This window comes from Eublepharis macularius, chromosome 12, assembly GCF_028583425.1.
Source record: "Eublepharis macularius isolate TG4126 chromosome 12, MPM_Emac_v1.0, whole genome shotgun sequence".
NCBI classification, from domain to species: domain Eukaryota; kingdom Metazoa; phylum Chordata; class Lepidosauria; order Squamata; family Eublepharidae; genus Eublepharis; species Eublepharis macularius.
The window spans coordinates 80,437,124-80,455,757 of NC_072801.1; the positions used below are offsets into that span (position 1 = coordinate 80,437,124).

Below are 18,634 nucleotides of genomic sequence, written 5' to 3' on the forward strand. Positions count from 1 at the left end.
CAGAAATCAGTTCCCCTGAAAGAAATGGCCGCTTCACCGGGCAAACTATTCTAGAATCTAGAAGCAGCAGAAGCTTGGGCTGCTCTTCCTCTTTCCCGGGGCACCACCTTTCCATCTCCAGGAATTTCTCAAGCCCGAGCTGGCAATGTGCAAACAGTACAGCGGAGCAAGCAATGTAGTGCACGAGTGCCGTTTCTCCGCATTGGCAAGGGAACATCATTGTCACACCTCTGCAGACTAAGTGTGTCCTTTGAGACTCCGCCCCAGCTCCCTCCCCAACCCCTAAAGGCAGGCGTTTCGGAGGAAGACCACCACATTTCCTCTGGACTCTCATATTTTAATAAGTCATCCAACCATGAACAGGGTCCCAACACAGTGAGGAAGCATGCCCCTGGCATGGGGCCAGTTTCATTGGGAGAACCGAGGCAGCTCGTTGCCCAAAATGACCTTGCGTTCTACGCCGTCCTTCGTGATAGCAGCCAGACGGATGACCCCCCCGCTGGAGCCGTCACGATCCATGGCCAGAGCAAGGGCTGCAAGGAATAGGGCAGAGACATGAGGTGGCAGCAGCATCCCTGGAGGCTGGCCAGCCCCCCTCCCTCCCTGGTAAGAGCATCTCTTCCTGCCTTACCATTGGCTGTGAAGGTCAAGCACTCCTCCTTGCTCATGCCGGGCTTGTAGGAGGCATCAACAAAACCGTAGATGTAGGAGCTGCCTGAGCCCCCAATGGAAAAGGGTTGGCGCACCATCATCCCCCCCATGGGCACAGAGTACACCTGGAGGAAGACAGCAGGACAGAGAGAGACTCAAGGCTTGCTCAGCCTGTTGATCCAGAAAAAGCCTCCCCCCCCAGCCCGCCCCAACTTGAGATGCAGCCACTGCAGTCACCTGGCCTCCTTTGCGCCTGTCCCAGCCAGCCACCAGAATCCCTGCAGTCAGGTCCTCTCGGTATCGGTAGCACGCCTCCTTGAAGAGGTTAGCTGCCGTGTGCACCAGGGGTCGCTCGTCCAGCTCAATGCTGCAGAATGTGGGGAGGGAGCAGGGAGGGGACACACAAAAGAGCACAAGTCACACACACTCTCTGCCCCCGATGCAGCAAAGAAAGGACTTTGATAGTGTCGGAAATGCAAGATTCCCTTCCATGGCTCTTTGCAGCATTCCAATAGGTGGGTGGCTGTGTTGGGAGTCACAGTTCCTTCCTTCAATTACCAGGGAGACTTCAGAGTCTCAAATTCTCGAAAACTTATACCCTGAACATCCTATTGGGCTCTAAGGAGCCACTGGACTTGAATCCTGCTGCTGCATTTGAAATATTTCACGTGTGCTCTTGTCACACTAGTAGGGCTGGAAAGAGGGGTCTCCAGTGTTATCTGTCCGCCTGCCAGAACGTCTAAAATAATGGTTCTCACACTCTAAACAGAGCCAGCCCTTCAGGATTTTTCCAACTCAGAAGAATTTCCAAGTTAGAGGAATCTCTGGTTTTAGATCCATATTGCATAGCAAGGAAGGGGAAGCAAGTGGCCCTTCCTTCTTGGAGGGGCAACTGCATGAGTGGGGGGAGTCTCCCCCTTCATATGCTGACAAGCTAGCCAGACGAGCACCAAAGAATGCTGACAACAGGATCCTTCTCCCCCTCGCAATGCAGATTCACCGGAGAAACGGGGCCCCAAAGTGGCACAGCCATTTTGAAGTGGCACTGCTAAGTATCAGTTCAGATTACTGCAGAATATAAAGCATCAGAAAGTTATGGAGTATATAGAAGGCACTATGCATTCTACAGAAAGCTCTCTGACGCAGTTCACTACAGAATGTAAGAGTACTGAAGCAAACTTGTGGGGGAGCTGCCAAACCATTTCATGCTGACCAGGGTGCAGGCCCTTGTGGTATAGCGCCCTGTGCCCAGGAGATGCCACTAGGCACCCCTGGCAAGATTACATGTGGGACCATCTTCAGCAGCTGGTGCTCAGACAGACTGCCTCTGAACAAGGAGGGTCCACTTCACTCTCAGGCTGCAAGCAGCTCCTAGACTCCTTGCATTTATCACCAAGCAGAAAGGTGTGTTTTCAGGGGGGGGGGGGCTGGCTGCAGGCTCAAGGTATCAAGAAATGTGTTGCCCCCTCCCTGCAAGAGGAATCAGGCGGTACCTGTGGAAGCCCAGCTGGTAGGTGACGGCCTCAGCAATGGCCTGGGTGTCAGCAGCTGAGCCTGACCGGCAGCAGAAAATGTGTTCGTGGATCTGTGTCAGCTTGTCTGTGACTCGGTTGGCAATGTATGAGCTACAAAAAGCAAGAAGAGAGCCATCAGCAACATTCGGTCAGGCCCACCCCAGGAATGATTTCAGGATTTAGTCAGTTTGGCTAGCGTGAGACACAGCCTTGCCCAGTGCTCCAAATGGAACCTTACAAAGATCTCACAGTACCAGAGGAAGCTACAGAAAGATAAAGTGGCCAAGCAAAAGCCTCCTGCCTCTGCTCTGCCTCCTACCTTTTCATAAGAGCAAAACACACAGAGCAAGCAGTCAACCAAGATCCAGTAAAACAAAGTTCATTTTGTGGTACTGGTGAGCAGAATGTCTGACCCAAGATTGAAGGCGTCACCCATTCTGGAGGGGGTTACACTCCCCTTCAAGGAACAGGCAATAGTTTGGGGGGTGCTCTTGGATCTAGCTTACTGCTGGATAAGCAGGTGGCAGCAATGGCTACTAGTGCTTTTACCAGCTTCAACTGGTCAGCCGTGGCCTTTCTTGGGCAAGAAAGGTCTGGCCTCTGTAGTACATGCTCTGGTTACATATATATTAGATTACTGCTATGTGCTCTATGTGGGGCTGATTTTGCTAAGTATTTGGAAACGTCAATTGGTATAGAATTCTGCTGACAACAGTGGGTTGTAGGGACCTCCTTGCTCCAGTCTTTGCCCCTCTACACTGGCTCCCAATCAGTTTCTGGGTACACTTCAACATGCTGAAGCAGATGTTCAAAGCCCTGTATGGATTGAGACTAACATACCTGAAGGACCACCTACTCCCTTATGAATCTGCCTGACCACTATGGTCATTTTCAGAAGCCCTGGTTTGGGCACTTTCTCTTTCTGAGATTAGGCAAGTGGCCGCCCCAGATGGCCTTCTGGGTTGCGGCACCAAAGCTCTCCCCAGAGAGATTCATCCTGTCCCTTTCTGTTGCCATCTTCTGCCAGTGGGTGAAGACGTTGTTTCCTTGGGTGTTCCCCAAGCGATCCCTCCCTCATGCCAAATGTTCAAACTGTTATTTAAAAAAGCTTTGTTTTGGGGTGTTTTTTTGGTCTTTGTATGTTTTTAGCTCTGGTTGAACTGTTCTAATGATGTGCTGTTGTTGTTATTGCTTTGATTGCTTTTAAGAGTTTTAAAATATGATTTATTATTTATGTTTTAATGCATTAGCCGCCTTGGTAGCCCTTACAAGGGCAGAAAGGTGGGGTGCAAATTGTTAAATAAAAATCTGAAACTATACAATCTAACGTTACTAATAATTAACATGAGATTAAGAATCCTGTTTCTGTAACCCAAACATTGATTGTTGCAAGTATTTTATTATAAAGTGGCACACACAGGAGTACCCAGAGTGGTTGTTTTAATGCAGTGGCATAAATCTGGGCGTGCTTCCCTCTTGGATTACTGGCAGATGTTCACCTTTGCCATTTTCCTCGATGTAAAGGCTTTTCAAAGAGCCCTTTTGCCCTATAACAATCTGTGCCCGCCATTCCTTTCACACACTGGTTATCCTAGCATCCTACCTACCCTTCCCACACACTTCAAACAGAATCTTTATAAAAGAAAATGTTATCTTTAAATTAAGAGACACAATCTGTTCTGCACTCAGCCACTTCTGGCTCCTGAGCTGTGCTGGATCTCCCTCCCACACTTTTACCCAGTGGTAGTCCTGGAGTCAGCGCCGATGACGACCCCTCCATCGAATTCCACAGCCATGATGGTTGTCTGGGAGGGAACAAAAGAGAAGGGGTTAGGAAACTGCAACACAGTAAGACTGTGCTGAGCAGCACAGCATCCAGGCCCAGACCTCCAGGGCCCTCCCAGGCCTTTTAGGAGTGCACAGAAGTGAAAAGCGCAGACGCAGCAGCAGCAGCAGCCGCCCCCATTTCTGAAGGCTGGGTCAGCAAAACTGCTTGGGGTCTCCTTTGTCCCTGCTCTCCCCAGTTACACGGCCCCTTTCTGCTTCCTGGAATATTAACAATCCCTCCCCGGCCCGCTTTCTTTGTTCATCCTCACCCTGTGGCCACAAACAGCTGATTGAGAAAATGCCCCCGTTGCTTCTCCTGGGAATCTGCCTCTGCAGCAGCCAGCTTTGCAACCCCTTCGATCCCGCTACACCCCACCTTCGCCTCCTTCCGTTTCACCCCCTGGAAAAACTTTGGGCAGGCGCGGCTCGTTCTCCGGCCAGGAAATGCTCCAAGACGCCTCGGCCTGGGTGCTGCTGCTGCTGCTGCTGCTCCGGCTCGGCGGGGGCACGAGGGCGATGGGGCAGAGCCGCCGCCGCCGCCTTCCCACGCGACTTCCGCGAAGCCGGCCAGGAGGGCAGCCGGCCGGCCTTGGGCGGCTGCGGGGCCGGGGAGGGGGGAGTCGGCCAGGCGGAGCCCTCCCGGCCGGGTGCCTGCGGCTGGCGGCGCGAACGGGCGGGGCGGGGGGCTCCATCGCCGCCTGACGGGAGGCCGCCTAACCGGCCCCCCCCCCGCCGCCCGCGGGCCCTTCCGCCCCTCCCCGACCGGACTCGAGGGGGCGGCTGCTTGCCGGCCCACCTCACAGGGCTGTTGCATGGGCTGCCCTCGGCCGCCGACACGGCCGAGCGGGGGCGAGAACAGCTCCGCGGGGAGGCTCGGCCCCCCCCGGCCCCGGCTCACCCCGGTGGTCTCCGCTCGCCGCGTCCAGTCCGGAGCGGCCCCGCACAGCACCGCCGCCGCCGCCATCTTGGGCCTCCGAACGACTCTGTCGCAAAAGCGCCGAGGCACGGCCCGCGGGAGGCGGCCGCGGCCCTGGCGAGTGCTTTACGGCATCGGAAGGGGCGGGGAAGCCGCTTCCGCCACGGAGACAGCCGGGCTAGAGCGTCGGGCTCGGCTTCGCGCCCCCGACGGCCGCTGGAGGTTCGCCTCGACTCGCCTCGCCTCGAGCAGCGCCGGGCCGGGCCGGGCCGGGGGGGCTCCGCGAAGGAAGGCGCCGCCCGCCCTGGCCAGGCCGGGCGCGCCCTCCGCGGGGTCGCCGCCGCCTCTGTCGCTTCCTCTGTTCTCCAGGGGTCGCCATGGAGACCATCCATTCCAGCCCCGGGGGGGGGGGCTGATCGGGGGGGGGGGTCCCGCAGGGCTCCGCCTTCTCCCCGCGTGGTTCAGCCGCCGCGCGAAGCCTTCGGGCGAACTCGCCCCTCGCCGTGGAGCCGGAGGCCGCCCGCCTGCAGCGGCGGAGCCCAGGAGAGCCTCCAAGGAAGGCAACGGCAAGCGGCGCTCTCCGCCCGCCACACCCGGCCGGGTCTCCCTCGACCCCGAAGGCCCTCCTGGGCCACTGCCCGACTGCTGCGGTTCAGTGGCTGAGCGCAAACAAATCAAAACTGAGCCCAGACGAGACGGAGGCGATGCTGGTTGGGAAGACGTCGCGAGTCCCACGTTTGATGGGGCGCAGCTGACCCTTCGGGACTCCGTCAAGAGCTTGGGGCGCTGCTGCTAGAGAAGCAAGTAAACGCAGCTGCAAAAATGCTTTCTTTCTCTGTGTCAAGGCCCCCTCCCTCGACACAGCTGATCGAGCCGCCTGGACACACTCTGCATAGGCCTCCCCTCAAAGTCAGCCCGGAGACTCCCGCTGGTGCAGAACGAAGCAGCTCGTTTACTCTCAGGAGCCAGACGGCGCGTGCAGATCGCTCCCCTTATCCAGTCACATCAGTTACCGGGCTCACCTCAAGGTCATGGCTATCACATGCAAAGCCCTTCATGGCCGTGGCCCCTGGTATGTAGGCAAGCACCACTCTCCCTGGGTTCAGCCGCAGCAGCTTCGCTCATCTGGACAGGGCCTTCTGCAGATACCACTCTGTGGTTGGGCAAAATCGGCAGCTGCCCACATACGTGCTTTCTCTGTGGTAGCCCCCACCTTATGGAACGACCTACCTGAGGAGGTCAGAAAAGTCCCCACTCTCCTGACTTTTCGCAAACTCTGCAAAACTGAATTATTCAGTGCTTTCTCCCCAGATTATAAGGCTGTGCCATAAGAAATAGCTCAGAGAGAGGCTTTGGTAGGGACAGGGACTATATGCTGCACTACTGGGTGCTGTCTGCTGATGCAGTTAAACACCATTAGGGAGTTTCCACATTGCTTAACATGCCATGTAGATTAGTTATGCATTGTTTCAGAAAGATTTCATCTCTGTGCCCGACTTTATGCTTATTTTCAAATTCTCTGCTACTGTACCCTCTTGTATATGTTTCACTGACCGTCCTGACTGTTGTCCATTGTTGTGCCAGCTCAGTGAATGCCCTACTAGTTGATTCTATTGTATCGCTCTTGCACTGTGTCATCCACCTTGGATTTCAGTAAGAAAGGTGGACAATAAAACAAATACATAGAAATGCCCTGTTTTCAGCTGCGAGGAACAGGTGCTGCCGCGTCAGAGCTAGCTCCGTTTGATCCTGTCAGCCAGGTGAATGGGCAAAGAAGCTGAGGAGCCCCACCTGTGGGCTCAGTGGGCTTGCTGTGCCCAGCGCTCGATAGCCACTGGCACTCAACGAGGCTGAAGGCCTTCAGGGGCTCTGCTCGCCCCAGCACATGGTGGGTTTCACATCAGCCATAGGAAGTCTGAAACAGATGCCCTGAGCGGGGCTGGGGGCCCAGGTTCAAAGCCTCCTTGGGTGAAGGCAGGCTACAATCATCTGTTCTAGTAAGTAAGCTTAACAACCTGGATGATTTCATCACAAGTGATAAAAAGGAACATAAAGAGCGCCCTAAGGAGAGTCAGCTCTGCTTGGTATCTGGATGGGAGACTACCAAGAAAGTCCCGCATTGCTATGCAGAGGCAGGCAATGGCAAACCACCTCTGAACACCTCTTGCCTTGGAAACCCTACAGGCTTGTCATTAGTCGGCAGCAACTTGATGGCACTTTACACGTGCACATAAAGAGTGTCTCCTGGCTACCTTTGTGGTCTCTTGTGAAAGAACAAGTCGGCCTCTTTCACAAGGCAGTACCAGGTAAAAAATAAACAGGCCTTGGCCAATTAAAAGTTTCAGGCAAATGGCAAATAAAGGTTGCAAAAAGGGCTGTATCTTTAATTGTCCAGTTTTTGAATGTAATAAATAGCAAATGTCAGCACTGCTGTGTCTGGGTGGTCATTTTCTGTCACCACCACTGGAGCCACACTGTTTGCCATTGCATGCGGCACAGTGTCCCCATCTCCTGTGGCTATGCTGGCACATGCCAGGGGACCAAACTTTGCCGGGGAAGGAGCAGTCAAAATAGCACCTGGCAACAGTGGGAGGAGCAGCCACCGGTCCTAGTTCCTGCAAGTTCAGCCTGCCAGGGAGGGCGCCACTCTTGTCCTCTGGTGCCTCTTTGGGTCAGAATCTCTCGAAGCAGAAGGGAATCTCTTCCGTGGCTCCTTAGGCAGCTCCAGGTGTCAAGGCTTCAGGGGAGCTCCAGCATCTCATGGGCAGAGAACACTTCCTGAGTGATGTTGTACACGTGAGCAATGATACGCACGGTGGCCAGGAGGGTGGTACGAGCATGCTGCTCCTTCTCCGCACAGATGATGCCATAGAGCTCCCGCTGGGAGGGCATGGCCAGGAAGGCTAGGGCAGCCGCCTGCCGCACCCACCAGCTGTGGTACGGGGCCAGTGTCTCCTGGTAGGCGCTGGCACACATCTGGGAGGCATCCCCACCCTCGCTGCTCCCCAGCTTGTCCAGGAAGAGCTGCAGCCACCTCAAGGCACGGTGGAGCCGCAGCAGCGTCCGGCAGCCAGACGGGGGGTGGGTGGCTGGCAGAGAGTGGAAGTTCACCAAACCATTGGCCAGTTCAAAAGTCACCATGGACTGCAGGGTGCGGTAGTGGGCACCATGTTGCCCAGACTGGTAGTCTTGCATGATGGTGATCTTGCTCCAGGTCTCCCGAGTGATCAGCCCAAAGGCTGTGCCCAGCGAGTCCATAAACCTGCAAAAAACACAAATGTTGCAAGTGCCCAGCAGGCAAGGATCTCTCCCAGGCTCAAATAGACTTCAGAAGGGACTAGACAGAGAGACAGAGACAGGAGCGGCCTGTCCTTCCTTTGCACGGCTTTGCTGCTGACCCTTCGATGTGTAGATGGCTACTCTCAGGGAATCTTTCTTCCTTTCTCTTTAGAATGTCCACTCAGCAACTGAAATTGCTAGGACCAATGTAAACACTCTCTTAACATTTTTATATTTAAAAGGCAGTAAGTATGTACCTGCTGCCATTATGGCTTTTAATGCTAAAATAATTCCCCAGGTCTGATTTAAGGCAGCCACTTGGATAAGTGGAATTTCTGAGTCTTTGGATTATGTACTCCTTCATTTCCTCCAGTGGGTGACAGGAGTGCCTATTTGTGTCGGTGTGTCACAGTGATGTTGTTGCGCTGCCCCAGGAGGTCCATTCCCTGCCCGCCCCCCGCTGGCCAGGTAAGGGTTGGCGGGGGGCAAAAGGTGGGAGCAGGAGATCCCTATTATTTTTAGGATACGCACACATTTTATTGTTCTGTATTCTGCTTTTGTTAGTCATGTTTTGCAACATCTATCTCATCCTGTTGTGGTGCTGGCTTTATGCTCAAGACTTCTGGTTATATGAGCTTAGTAATAAAGGATTAGAATGTTGTCCGCACTCTTATGCTGTCCTGAATGGAGTCCCTTTAAATAAAGGACTCATATTTCTTTACTGAAGACACAAGCAGGCTTCATGCAAACTTTGTGCCACCTGCAACAAACCTGGAGAATGATTCTATCGTGCTATAATGTGCAGTCTGGTCAAACACTCACTAGGCCAAAACCGCGAAGGGCTACTCCAAAAACTCTAAGGAACTAACAGAACAACAACCGTCCTGGGGTACGCAGTCAATATCAATACATTTATATGTGTATAAAGTGCAAAAAGTGCGCAATTTCATTAATAAGTTACAATAAATATGTCCAATTTCATCAACGCAATAAACATAACAAATAAGCATATTTGTCACAATATCCAACTGGTGGGAAAAAATTACAGTATCCAAAGTTAATTCAAATTCGATACAAAGATAGTTTCGTCCATTCACTGGAATGCCAACATGGTGGTTGAAGCATTCGCTATATTGAAGAAATGCCTATGAAGAAGTGAGTGGACAAAACGGGATTGGACAACCTATGCCAGCAAAACCCGCAGACGTGGGACGTTGAAGCTCTGCAACTTCGCAGATACCAGCAGGCAATTGCATAACATTAGAAGATTGACTTGACAGTTACCAAACGTACTTAGCTTGAAAGCCAGTGTGCATTTTAGATGAATGAACGATCTTTGTATTGAATTCGTATTAACTTTGGATACTGTAATTTTTCCACCAGTTGGATACTGTGACAAATATGCTTACTTATTTTTATATTTATTGCATTTTTTGATGAAATTGGATATATTTATTGTAACATTAATGAAATTGCGCACTTTTTGCACTTTATACACATATAAATTTATTGATATTGACTGCGTCCTCCGGGAAGGTTGTTGTTCTGTTAGTTCCAAACACTCACTAGGGCAAATGTGAGGGCCCAAATGCATGTTATGCCTGACGTGAGTTGAGTCACAGGTGTGCAACCTGACTCACAGTCAGGTGTACATGGGGGGGGCACCTTAAGTAGTGCTTGAAGGAACTTCCTACTCCCCTCCTGCCCCCTTTAGCCAGTGTAAACAGTGGAAGCAGCAGGCCTTTCCGCCCCTTTTCTCTGGTTCCGTCTGTCAGCAAATGAATGTTAACTAATAGCTCAACTCCCGATAGGGTAGCAAACAGTCAACTCATTTGGGCCAAAACCTCTAGGAGGGCCTAGGGACAGGAGCGGCTGATATATGCTGGTGCGGACAGCCAGGGTGACTGTTGAGGGGGTGACGGTCACACCCAACGCTCCTCCAATGTGGCTGCTCTGCCCAGCTCTCACTTCTGAGTCCTTTCTGGGTTCAAATGTCCCAGGAATGTAGTATGTAGAGACTATGCAGCAGCCTCCCACCCTCCCACACACAAGACTCCTGTGTGGTTGCAGAGGTGTCCTTTGGCCAGGTGGGGTTCCATACTTACTTGGTCAACTCTTTCCAGCCCTTCAGGTATTCCCCAATGAGGACCTCCCTGCTGGGGGTGAGACTGGCCGCAAAGGCGCTCTGCAGGTGCCAGATTTGGAAATGCTGCCCCCGGCACGGGGGGTGAGGGGTCTGCCAGAGGAGCGGGTCCAGGGTCTGCGCAGGGGCAGGCAAAGGAGGGAGCTGTGTGGGGAAGAGAAGCAATGAATCGGGAAGACAGCAAGGGAGGGTGCAAGAGTTGCCAACCCTGGGTTGAGAAATTCCTGGAGATTTGGGGGTGGAGCTGGGGAGAGCATGGTTTGGGAAGGCAAGGGACCTCAGTGGAGTCTCATGCCACAGAGTCCACCCTTCAGAGCTACCATTTTCTCCTTGGGAGGCTGGCAACCCTAGAAGACGTGGCAGCGTTGCAAAAATAGAATGGTTGGTGACCTGGTGCTTTGTCCGATGATGGCGCCAAGACGTGGAGAACTTTGAAGAGAAAAAGATTTTATTCCAGGAATAAAAACTCTCTGAGCTCCCCCTAAAATGGTGGGGAGGATCTTGTTATACCCCCTTTGCTCTGTTCTGAGACAAAGCCCACCTTCTTGCTGAGACAAAAGGCCCCTCCTCTTTCCTCAGCTCTAAGTGAAACTTCCCCACCTCATGTAGCTGGTTGCAGCCGGGAGTTGTTTAATGCTTCTGGTCTTGCTGGTTACGCTATTTCTCTGTGCAGTTACACTCAAGGCCGGGCAACAGCTGCTTTGGATTTCAAGCTGGCAAGAAAAAGGGCCGTGCTTTTGCTCACAGCAGCGTGGAGCCAAACTACAAGTGACGCCTGACACAGGCTGGACACTTGTCCGCTTCCCTCAAGTTTTGATGGGGAATGTAGGCGTCCTGGTCTTGCAGCTTGGCTCTCCGACCGCTGTCCAGTGGACTTTTCAACTGTCGCTTGTCCGACATTCCGCCAAGCTGCCTACATTTCCCATCAAAATTTGAGGGAAGCTGACAAGTGTCCAACCTGTGTCAGGCATCACTTGTAGTTTGGCTCGTGGTCTCAGAGGGTGTGGAAGGACAAACCCCCTCATGGCTTCTTGCCAACGTGGCTCTTGACTGAGGGTTTCTACATCATCTCCAGTTACGAAAGCTGCTATTGGCTATTGCTATTGGGATGTAGGGAAAATAAATCACTGACGTAAAAAATTTCCAAGCTCTAAGCGTTTCACATGCACCCTTTTCCTGCATTCATTTTGGGCATGAAAGCTAGGCCGTCAGCCTCCCGGTGGGGCCTGGAGATCTCCTGGAATTACAACTGATCTCCAGACAGCAGAGATCAGCCCCCCTGGAGAAAACGGCTGCCTTGGAGGGTGGACTCGCTGGCATTATATATACCCTGCTGATAGCCCTGCCCTCCCCAGGCTCCACCCCCAGATCTCCAGGAATTTTCCAACCTGGAGCTGGCAACCCTGAGAGAGACCAGGCCTTGCAGAACTCAGATCCAAACTGTTGGAGTAAGCAGTGTCTTGTGTACAAAGATGAAGAGTAGAAAATTCTGTCGGGCGGCAGCGAGCTCAGGCTAGACAGGACTAGGGGCGGGGGGGGGTCCTTCTTTCTAAAGGGGCTTTTCCTTCTCTGTCTGCAGAATGCTATTCCGAGGCTTTCCAGCTAGCAAGGCAGGCAGCTTTTCTCTTTGTCTATCCAGTTTGTTAGTTCCATTAAGTAAAGTTTTTTAACTGTTAATCAGTTCAGTGTCCTGACTGCCACAGAGGCACTTTGCCAACAAAAACGGGTAGCGCGCACGGGGGGGGGGGGATACCTGATTTGCGCTCCTGTCTCCCTGCATCAGCTCTGAAGACTCAGGATTTAACTGGACAAAAATGACTTGCGAAAAATCTGAGAAATGGGATGCAAACATTTCCAGCTTCAGCATTGCCTTCTGGAATACAACCTGAAGCCGGACTTGCGTTCGAGTAGGGGAGCCTGCCAGCTGCTGACCATATTCCAGTTCTTACCTGCTCTCCCTCTTCTTCGTTAGGCGGCAGGTCCCCAAGCCAGTGGCAGGGCTGTCCCCCCCAAATGCAGGCCGAGCGCCGGTGGAGTTCTGCTGCGAACAGGGAGGGGAGGGTGTCACACTCACATGGCAGGGCCTGGGGCACCGCCGCGTCCTCCCTCCCCAGCCCAGCAGCAGCTGTCAGGCAGCTATGCCAGAGCCAGTGGGGAGCCCGCCCTCCCTCCCTCCTGCCAGTGGCTCATAGAAGCACAGAATCACAGAGTTGGAAGGGGGTCCACAGGGGGGTTGGACTAGATGGCCATACAGACCATCTAGTCCAACCAACTGCCCAGTGCAGGATCAGCCTAAAGCATCCCTGACAAGTATTCATCCAGCCTCTTCTTGAAAACTGCCAGTGAGGGGGAGCTCACCACCTCCCTAGGCAGCTAACTCCAACTTTGAACTACTCTGACCGTGAAAAAGTTTTTCCTAATATCCAGCCGGTACCTTTCTGCATGTAATTTAAGCCCATTGTTTCAGGTCCTACCCTCTGCTGCCAACTGGAACAGCTCCTTGCCCTCCTCCAAATGACAGCCTTCAAATATTTAAAGAGAGCAATCATTTCCCCCCTCAACCTCCTCTTCTCCAAACTAAACATTCCCAAGGCCCTCAGCCTTTCCTCATAGGGCTCAGTCTCCAGACCCTTGATCATTCTTGTCGCTCTCCTCTGCACCCTCTCGATTTTGTCCACATCCTTATTGAAGTGAGGCCTCCAGAACTGCACACAGTACTCCAGGTGCGGCCTGACCAAGGCAGTATAGAGAGGGGCTATGACCTCCTGCGATTTCGATGCAATGGCCCTTTTGATACAACCCAAGACTGAGTTTGCCTTTTTTGCCACCGCATCACACTGACTGCTCATATTCAGTTTACAGTCCACTCTTACCCCAAGATCCCTTTCACATATACTACTGCCCAGAAGTGTATCCCCCATCCAGTATTTGTGCTTCTCATTTTTGTGGCCCAGATGTAATACTGTGCATTTGTCTTTGTTGAATTGCATCCTGTTCACAGCTGCCCACTTCTCCAGAGTATTCAGGTCTTGTTGAATTTTAATTCTATCTTCTTGGGTGTTTGCTACCCCTCCCAATTTGGTATCATCAGCAAATTTAATGAGCAGTCCTTCCACTCCTTCATCCAGATCATTGATAAAAATATTGAAAAGTACCGGGCCCCAAACCGAGCCCTGCGGCACCCCACTGGACACCTCCCTCCAATCTGATGAAACGCCGTCGACCACCACTCTTTGGGTGCAGTCCTCCAACCAGTTCCCTATCCACCGAACTGTCCTATAGTCCACTCCACAGTCTTCCAGTTTGCCCATCAGAATGTCATGGGGGACCTTATCAAAAGCTTTACTGAAATCCAGATAAATCACGTCAACAGAGTTCCCACAACCCAGTAAGCTGGTCACTCGATCAAAGAAGGAAACCAGGTTGGTCTGGCAAGATCTGTTAGGAACAAAACCATGCTGACTTCCCCAGATCACTGAGTGGTCCTTCAGATGCTTGCAAATCGATCCCTTTAAAATCTGTTCTAATATCTTCCCAGCAACAGAAGTCAGACTGACCGGCCTATAGTTTCCCGGGTCATCCTTCTTCCCTTTCTTAAAGATTGGGATAACATTCGCTCTTCTCCAATCTTGGGGCACATCCCCAGTCCTCCAGGAGACCTTGAAGATGATGGACAGGGGTTCTGCAAGTTCTCTAGAAAGTTCTTTCAGCACTCTTGGGTGCACCCCGTCCGGCCCAGGGGATTTGTATTCATCCAGTGCAGCCAGGTGTCTCTCTCCACAACCTCTCTGTCAATGTCAATTAGCCACTCAGGAGTCCTGCCACATTTTCTACTATCTCTAGATGTGCCTGAGTTCTTCAGGGAGAAAACAGAGGCAAAAAAGTCATTAAGCCTGTCTGCTTTTTCTCCGTCCTGCATCAGAGTTTCTCCTTCCACTCCCAACAGCGGTCCAATTGCCTCTTTTACCTTGTGTTTGCTTCTCACATATCTGTAGAAGTTTTTCTTATTGTAGCGAGCCCTCCTGGCCACACCCAGCTCGTATTGAGCTTTGGCCTCTCTGATGGCTGATCTGCAGTGCCTAGTAACCCTCATATACTCCTCTTTAGAGGCCTGTCCTTCTCTCCATTTCCTGAACATTTCCTTTTTCTCCCTTAGCTTATTCTGGAGCTCTCTGTGCATCCACATCGGTTTCTTGGAGCCCTTACCATGTTTCCGTCTTGCTGGGATAGTGAGGGCCTGAGCTTGCAAAAGCTCGTGTTTGAGAATGGCCCACCCTTCACTCGCTCCTTTCCCTTCCAGCACACTCCCCCACGGAATGACTCTCATCAAGCCTCTGAGTTCATCGAAGTTGGCCCTACGAAAATCTAACCTACGAGTTTGGCTACGAACTTCCTTGGCCCCAGGGCCGGCGCGCCCATGGAGGCCAGGTAGGCGGTGGCCTCGGGCGCGCGGGCACTGGAGGGGCGCTGGAGGGGGTGTTGGGGGCAGAGGCACACGCAGCGAACCTGGCATGACAGGGCCGCCTGTAGCTACTGCTGCAGCCAGCCAGCCAGCCCCTTGCTGCCGCCGCCACCGCCACACACCTCAGCCGGGCGCAGCCTCTGTGCGCCACTCGAGCCGCGGCTCGCGGCTTCTGCGCCCAGCTGGGGCGCGCGGCGGCGGCAGCACGGAGCTGGCTGGCTGGCTGCAGCAGCAGCTGTAGCCAGCCACGCCAGCTCAGCTGCGCGCTCCTCCGCCCCAGCCGGGCGCAGAAGCCGTGAGCTGCTGCTGGGGTGGCGCACAGAGCAGCCTCCACGCGCCGCTCCAGCAGCAGCCCGCAGCTTCTGCGCTCGGCGGTCCGCGCGCAGCCCAGCCCCCCTGCGGTGCGTGATGACGTCTGCGATGACTGAACTCCCCCTCTCCAGCTGACACAGTTGCATGCAGAGTCCACTTGCTGCCAACCTCCAGGTGTGGCCTGGAAATCTCCTGGAATTACAACTGATCTCCAGACAACAGATGGCCATATAGACTCCTAGAGTTGGAAGGGGCCTTACAAATCAAAGCATATAAATACTTTGTGTTTTGTTTCTGCTGGTTTATTGGGGGTGGGGATTGAATAGATGCCTCCTGGGGGGGGGGTCTAAGGGCAGGTCTCTGAAGCAAGAAGGAGTGAGGTGTGTGCCCTGGGTGTGTGCGCTGAGGGAAAGGGTTCCATTCAGTCAGCCTAGCACTGAGGGGGCCCAGTTCTGTCAGGCAATTTGAGTGGAGACCCGAGAGAGTCTGTGCCTGTGTGGGTGAGAGGAGAGAATCATTCTGTTATTCTGTGCTTGAAGAACTGTGCGGAAATTTAGTCTTCGAGACCGAGTCTGTGAATATACATTAAGGATCTAACCCTAACCACCAAGCTTATGATCCTATTCTGAAACCAATATGCTTATTGATACTCTGCAGTCATAATGCTTCTGTACTTATAAATAAATTCTATTTCTGATTAAGCAAGAAAGGATCCCTTTTCTCCCTCATAACTGCCCTTGCGCGCTGACTGCTCTGTCAAACTGCCATCTACTGCAAACCTCCTTCTCCTCCCAGTTAAACAAAGGAGGTCTAAGGCATAAGCCTTTGGGGGCAGCAGTGTTGCCAGGTCTCCTGGAGCCCAACCTGGGGGATAGGAGGTTCACAGGGAGCAGGGGGGAACAGCACTCCTAGGTGAAAACCTTTTGAGGGAGTCAGGGAGGCAGCAATATATAGGCCACACAGACAGGGCAAAATGCCACGGCTGGTGTCAGTAGTGGGATCCAAGCCCTACAGGGAAGGCGGTCTCAAGGTATAAGCTGGGTAAAGTAGAGAACACCTAAAGCTCGGTGCGTGTGGAGAAAGAAGGAGTATTCGTTGGGACCATGAGGCAAATGGTCAAGGTAATGCAAAGAGAAGCTGTAAATAAAGATTCTAGGTAGTTTAAAAGAAATGCAAAACATAGATCAGTCCCCTTGGAGAAAACGGCTGCTTGGAAGATGGGCCCCATGGCATCGAACCCCGTGAAGGACCCTAACCCTCCCCAACCCCACCCTTTCCAGGCTCCACCCCCAAATCTCCAGGAATTTTCCAGCCCAGAGCTGGCAACCCAGCTCACCTCTCTGCAGGAAAGCACACCCACCCTAAGATTCCATACGCAAAACACACACACCACTGAACAGTCTCCGGAATGATCGTCCAAGAGGAGGGGAGTGTATGGCGAAATCCCCCCAGCTTCTCCTGGTGGTGCCGTTGGGTGGAGGGGCCTCTGTCAGCGCCCCCCCCCCAAGATCTCAGCGCCCACAGAGACAAAAAGCCACGCCGGGCGGGGTGGGGGGTGGGGACTGCCAGCCGGAGACAGCACAAATGCCTGCCCCGCTGCTGTACAACAGAAGCTGCAAACTGGTGGCGCTTCCTCCGTCACACACTTTGCATGTGTTGTGCGGCAGGGCACAGAGGTCCCCACTTCTGGAAGGCAAAGCCTCCGTCTAAGCCCTTGGAAGGCACAAATCCCCAGGCTGCGCAAGAGGGGCAGAGGAAGGCCGCTCGACTCATGTTTGCCAGCTGCCTTTGTTCCATGAACTGCCCGTCCCTGCAACCTGGTGCAAGTTTCACATTGGCACAGAATTGCAATCGCAGTTGCCTAGAAGAAGCAGCCCTCCAGGGCCTTGGGCAAATATCCAGGATGGGCTCCCAAAACAACTGTCCCCCTACAGAGCCAAGTAAGGGGCAGACCTTGCCCTGGGGGAGGCTGATGGGAGCTGTGGCTGGAAGCCTGACTCCGCGCCCAGGCGGGGCAGGCATCAGCAGCTGCGGCCAGGCTGGCTTCTCAAGCCCAGGATCAGGTGGGGCTGAGTGGTGGGGCTGGAAACCTGCTCTTTCCCTTCCTTTCCTCTCTCCAACAGGGGGCAGGGCTGTGGGCGCCATGGGGCCCAGGGCAGCCGCCCCACGGCCTATTCCCACCAACCTCCCCCCCTTCAGGACTGCTGAGACTGAAGCCTGACTGCCAGGACCGCTTGTCCCCTGCCACACAGCTGGACCCCCACAGGGGTAGCGGAGCATACCTGCGCAGGAGGCCACAGTGGTTTGGGGTGGTGGTGTGTGGGCCCTCATCTCCCCCAACCCCATGACTTACGGAGACGCAAGCTAGACAGGTAGAGGAGGAGGACGAGGAAGGCCCCCCCAGGGAGAAGCAGGCGACAGAGGCGGGGGGAAGCCCGAGCAGGAGCCCCCATGCCCGGCGGTCTGGCACTTCTCTCTGCCGATGAGCCCATCCCTGACTCTGCACCCTGACCCGGCCACCCTCTTCTTGGGCTGGGAGATAAGGCCTGCTTATCAGGCTGGGTGGGTGGAGGGAGAGTGGAGCGGCAAGAGCTTCTTCAGAGCCCACACCATGGCCTTCCAAAGGAGAGAGCGCCCCTGAGCCTGTGCAGAAGGCTTTGGACTCATCACTGGAGGTCAAGGGGACCCTCGACTGCCTGCGACTCAGACCTGGTCTGCATTCCCCGCCACATCTCTCTTCCAGATCACATGAAGAAAGCAGAAGGGTGCTTCTGAGCATGTTCAGAGTGCTTTTCTTTCAACACTGAGTCACTCACTGTCATACTTGCAAGGCAGGAAGGACATAGGAGGGGACATCCAGGCAGCTTGGCACCCAGCACCTCTTGCCTGACAACATGAGACGGGAAGAGGGTCCGGGCCACGATCTGTGAGGGCTGCCGGTCAGGCCAGTTTGTGCCATTCCCTCCCCCTGTCCCCAGCCCCGAGTTTGGATCGCCAGGCAGAGAAGGGAGAGCTTGCACCCCTGTGCTTTGTTCGGCATGACGCAGTTTAATACCAGGATGCATTTCAGCCAGGCGATCGTTGCGCCATTTCCCCCTTTTTGCAGAAGCGATTATGCGAGCAAGTACCAGTGACTCCCGTCCTCTGATCTCCCCAACTCGGGTTGCCAACTGCCTGGGGAAAAAACACCCTGTCCCTTTAACAGAGGTTTAGTAGGATGATCGTTTCACCTGGTGATGTGATTTACCTCCATGCCAGGAAAAGCTTCAGTGTCCGGTTGCCACAAATTCAGCCGCAGTGAAAGGGGCAGGACATTTTTTTCTCCAGGTCTGTTGGCAACCCTGCCTCCAACAAGCAACTGCATCCGAGCCCAGACTCCCCCCACCCCCCACCCCCCGAATGGGCCTCTCCCAGCTGGTTGCTAAGAGAGAGAAGGGCGGAGCGGGTTAATTATCAACACACCTGTCTGCCCTTTGCCCCCGCACAAGGCAAAAAGCTTATGGGTGGGGGGGGGGGCTCAACAGAGCAGG

The 18,634-nt window shown here is 53.8% G+C and overlaps 3 protein-coding genes across 4 annotated transcripts; all 3 read right to left on the bottom strand.

The window, feature by feature from the left end:
- Positions 1-316: 316 nt before the first annotated feature.
- Positions 317-4,997, bottom strand: PSMB6 (proteasome 20S subunit beta 6). Its single transcript, XM_054995212.1, has 6 exons — positions 4,891-4,997; positions 3,903-3,970; positions 2,145-2,276; positions 889-1,018; positions 632-776; positions 317-533 (listed from the first exon to the last, which is right to left on the bottom strand). The coding sequence occupies exons 1-6, from the start codon at positions 4,954-4,956 to the stop codon at positions 409-411; spliced, it is 666 nt and encodes a 221-aa protein (XP_054851187.1). The 5' UTR covers positions 4,957-4,997; the 3' UTR covers positions 317-408.
- A 37-nt stretch (positions 4,998-5,034) lies between these two features.
- LOC129340022 (putative cuticle collagen 80) lies at positions 5,035-5,966 on the bottom strand. Its single transcript, XM_054994566.1, has 2 exons — positions 5,931-5,966; positions 5,035-5,700 (listed from the first exon to the last, which is right to left on the bottom strand). The coding sequence occupies exons 1-2, from the start codon at positions 5,964-5,966 to the stop codon at positions 5,035-5,037; spliced, it is 702 nt and encodes a 233-aa protein (XP_054850541.1).
- Positions 5,967-7,064: 1,098 nt separating this feature from the next.
- Positions 7,065-17,593, bottom strand: GLTPD2 (glycolipid transfer protein domain containing 2). 2 transcript variants are annotated; one of them, XM_054995195.1, is made up of 4 exons: positions 17,458-17,593; positions 12,280-12,368; positions 10,293-10,474; positions 7,065-8,170 (listed from the first exon to the last, which is right to left on the bottom strand). In XM_054995195.1, the coding sequence occupies exons 1-4, from the start codon at positions 17,555-17,557 to the stop codon at positions 7,648-7,650; spliced, it is 894 nt and encodes a 297-aa protein (XP_054851170.1). In that variant the 5' UTR covers positions 17,558-17,593; the 3' UTR covers positions 7,065-7,647. The 2 variants fall into 2 exon arrangements, with proteins under 2 accessions (XP_054851170.1, XP_054851169.1); XM_054995194.1 differs by having other exon boundaries at positions 12,280-12,371.
- Positions 17,594-18,634: the final 1,041 nt, after the last annotated feature.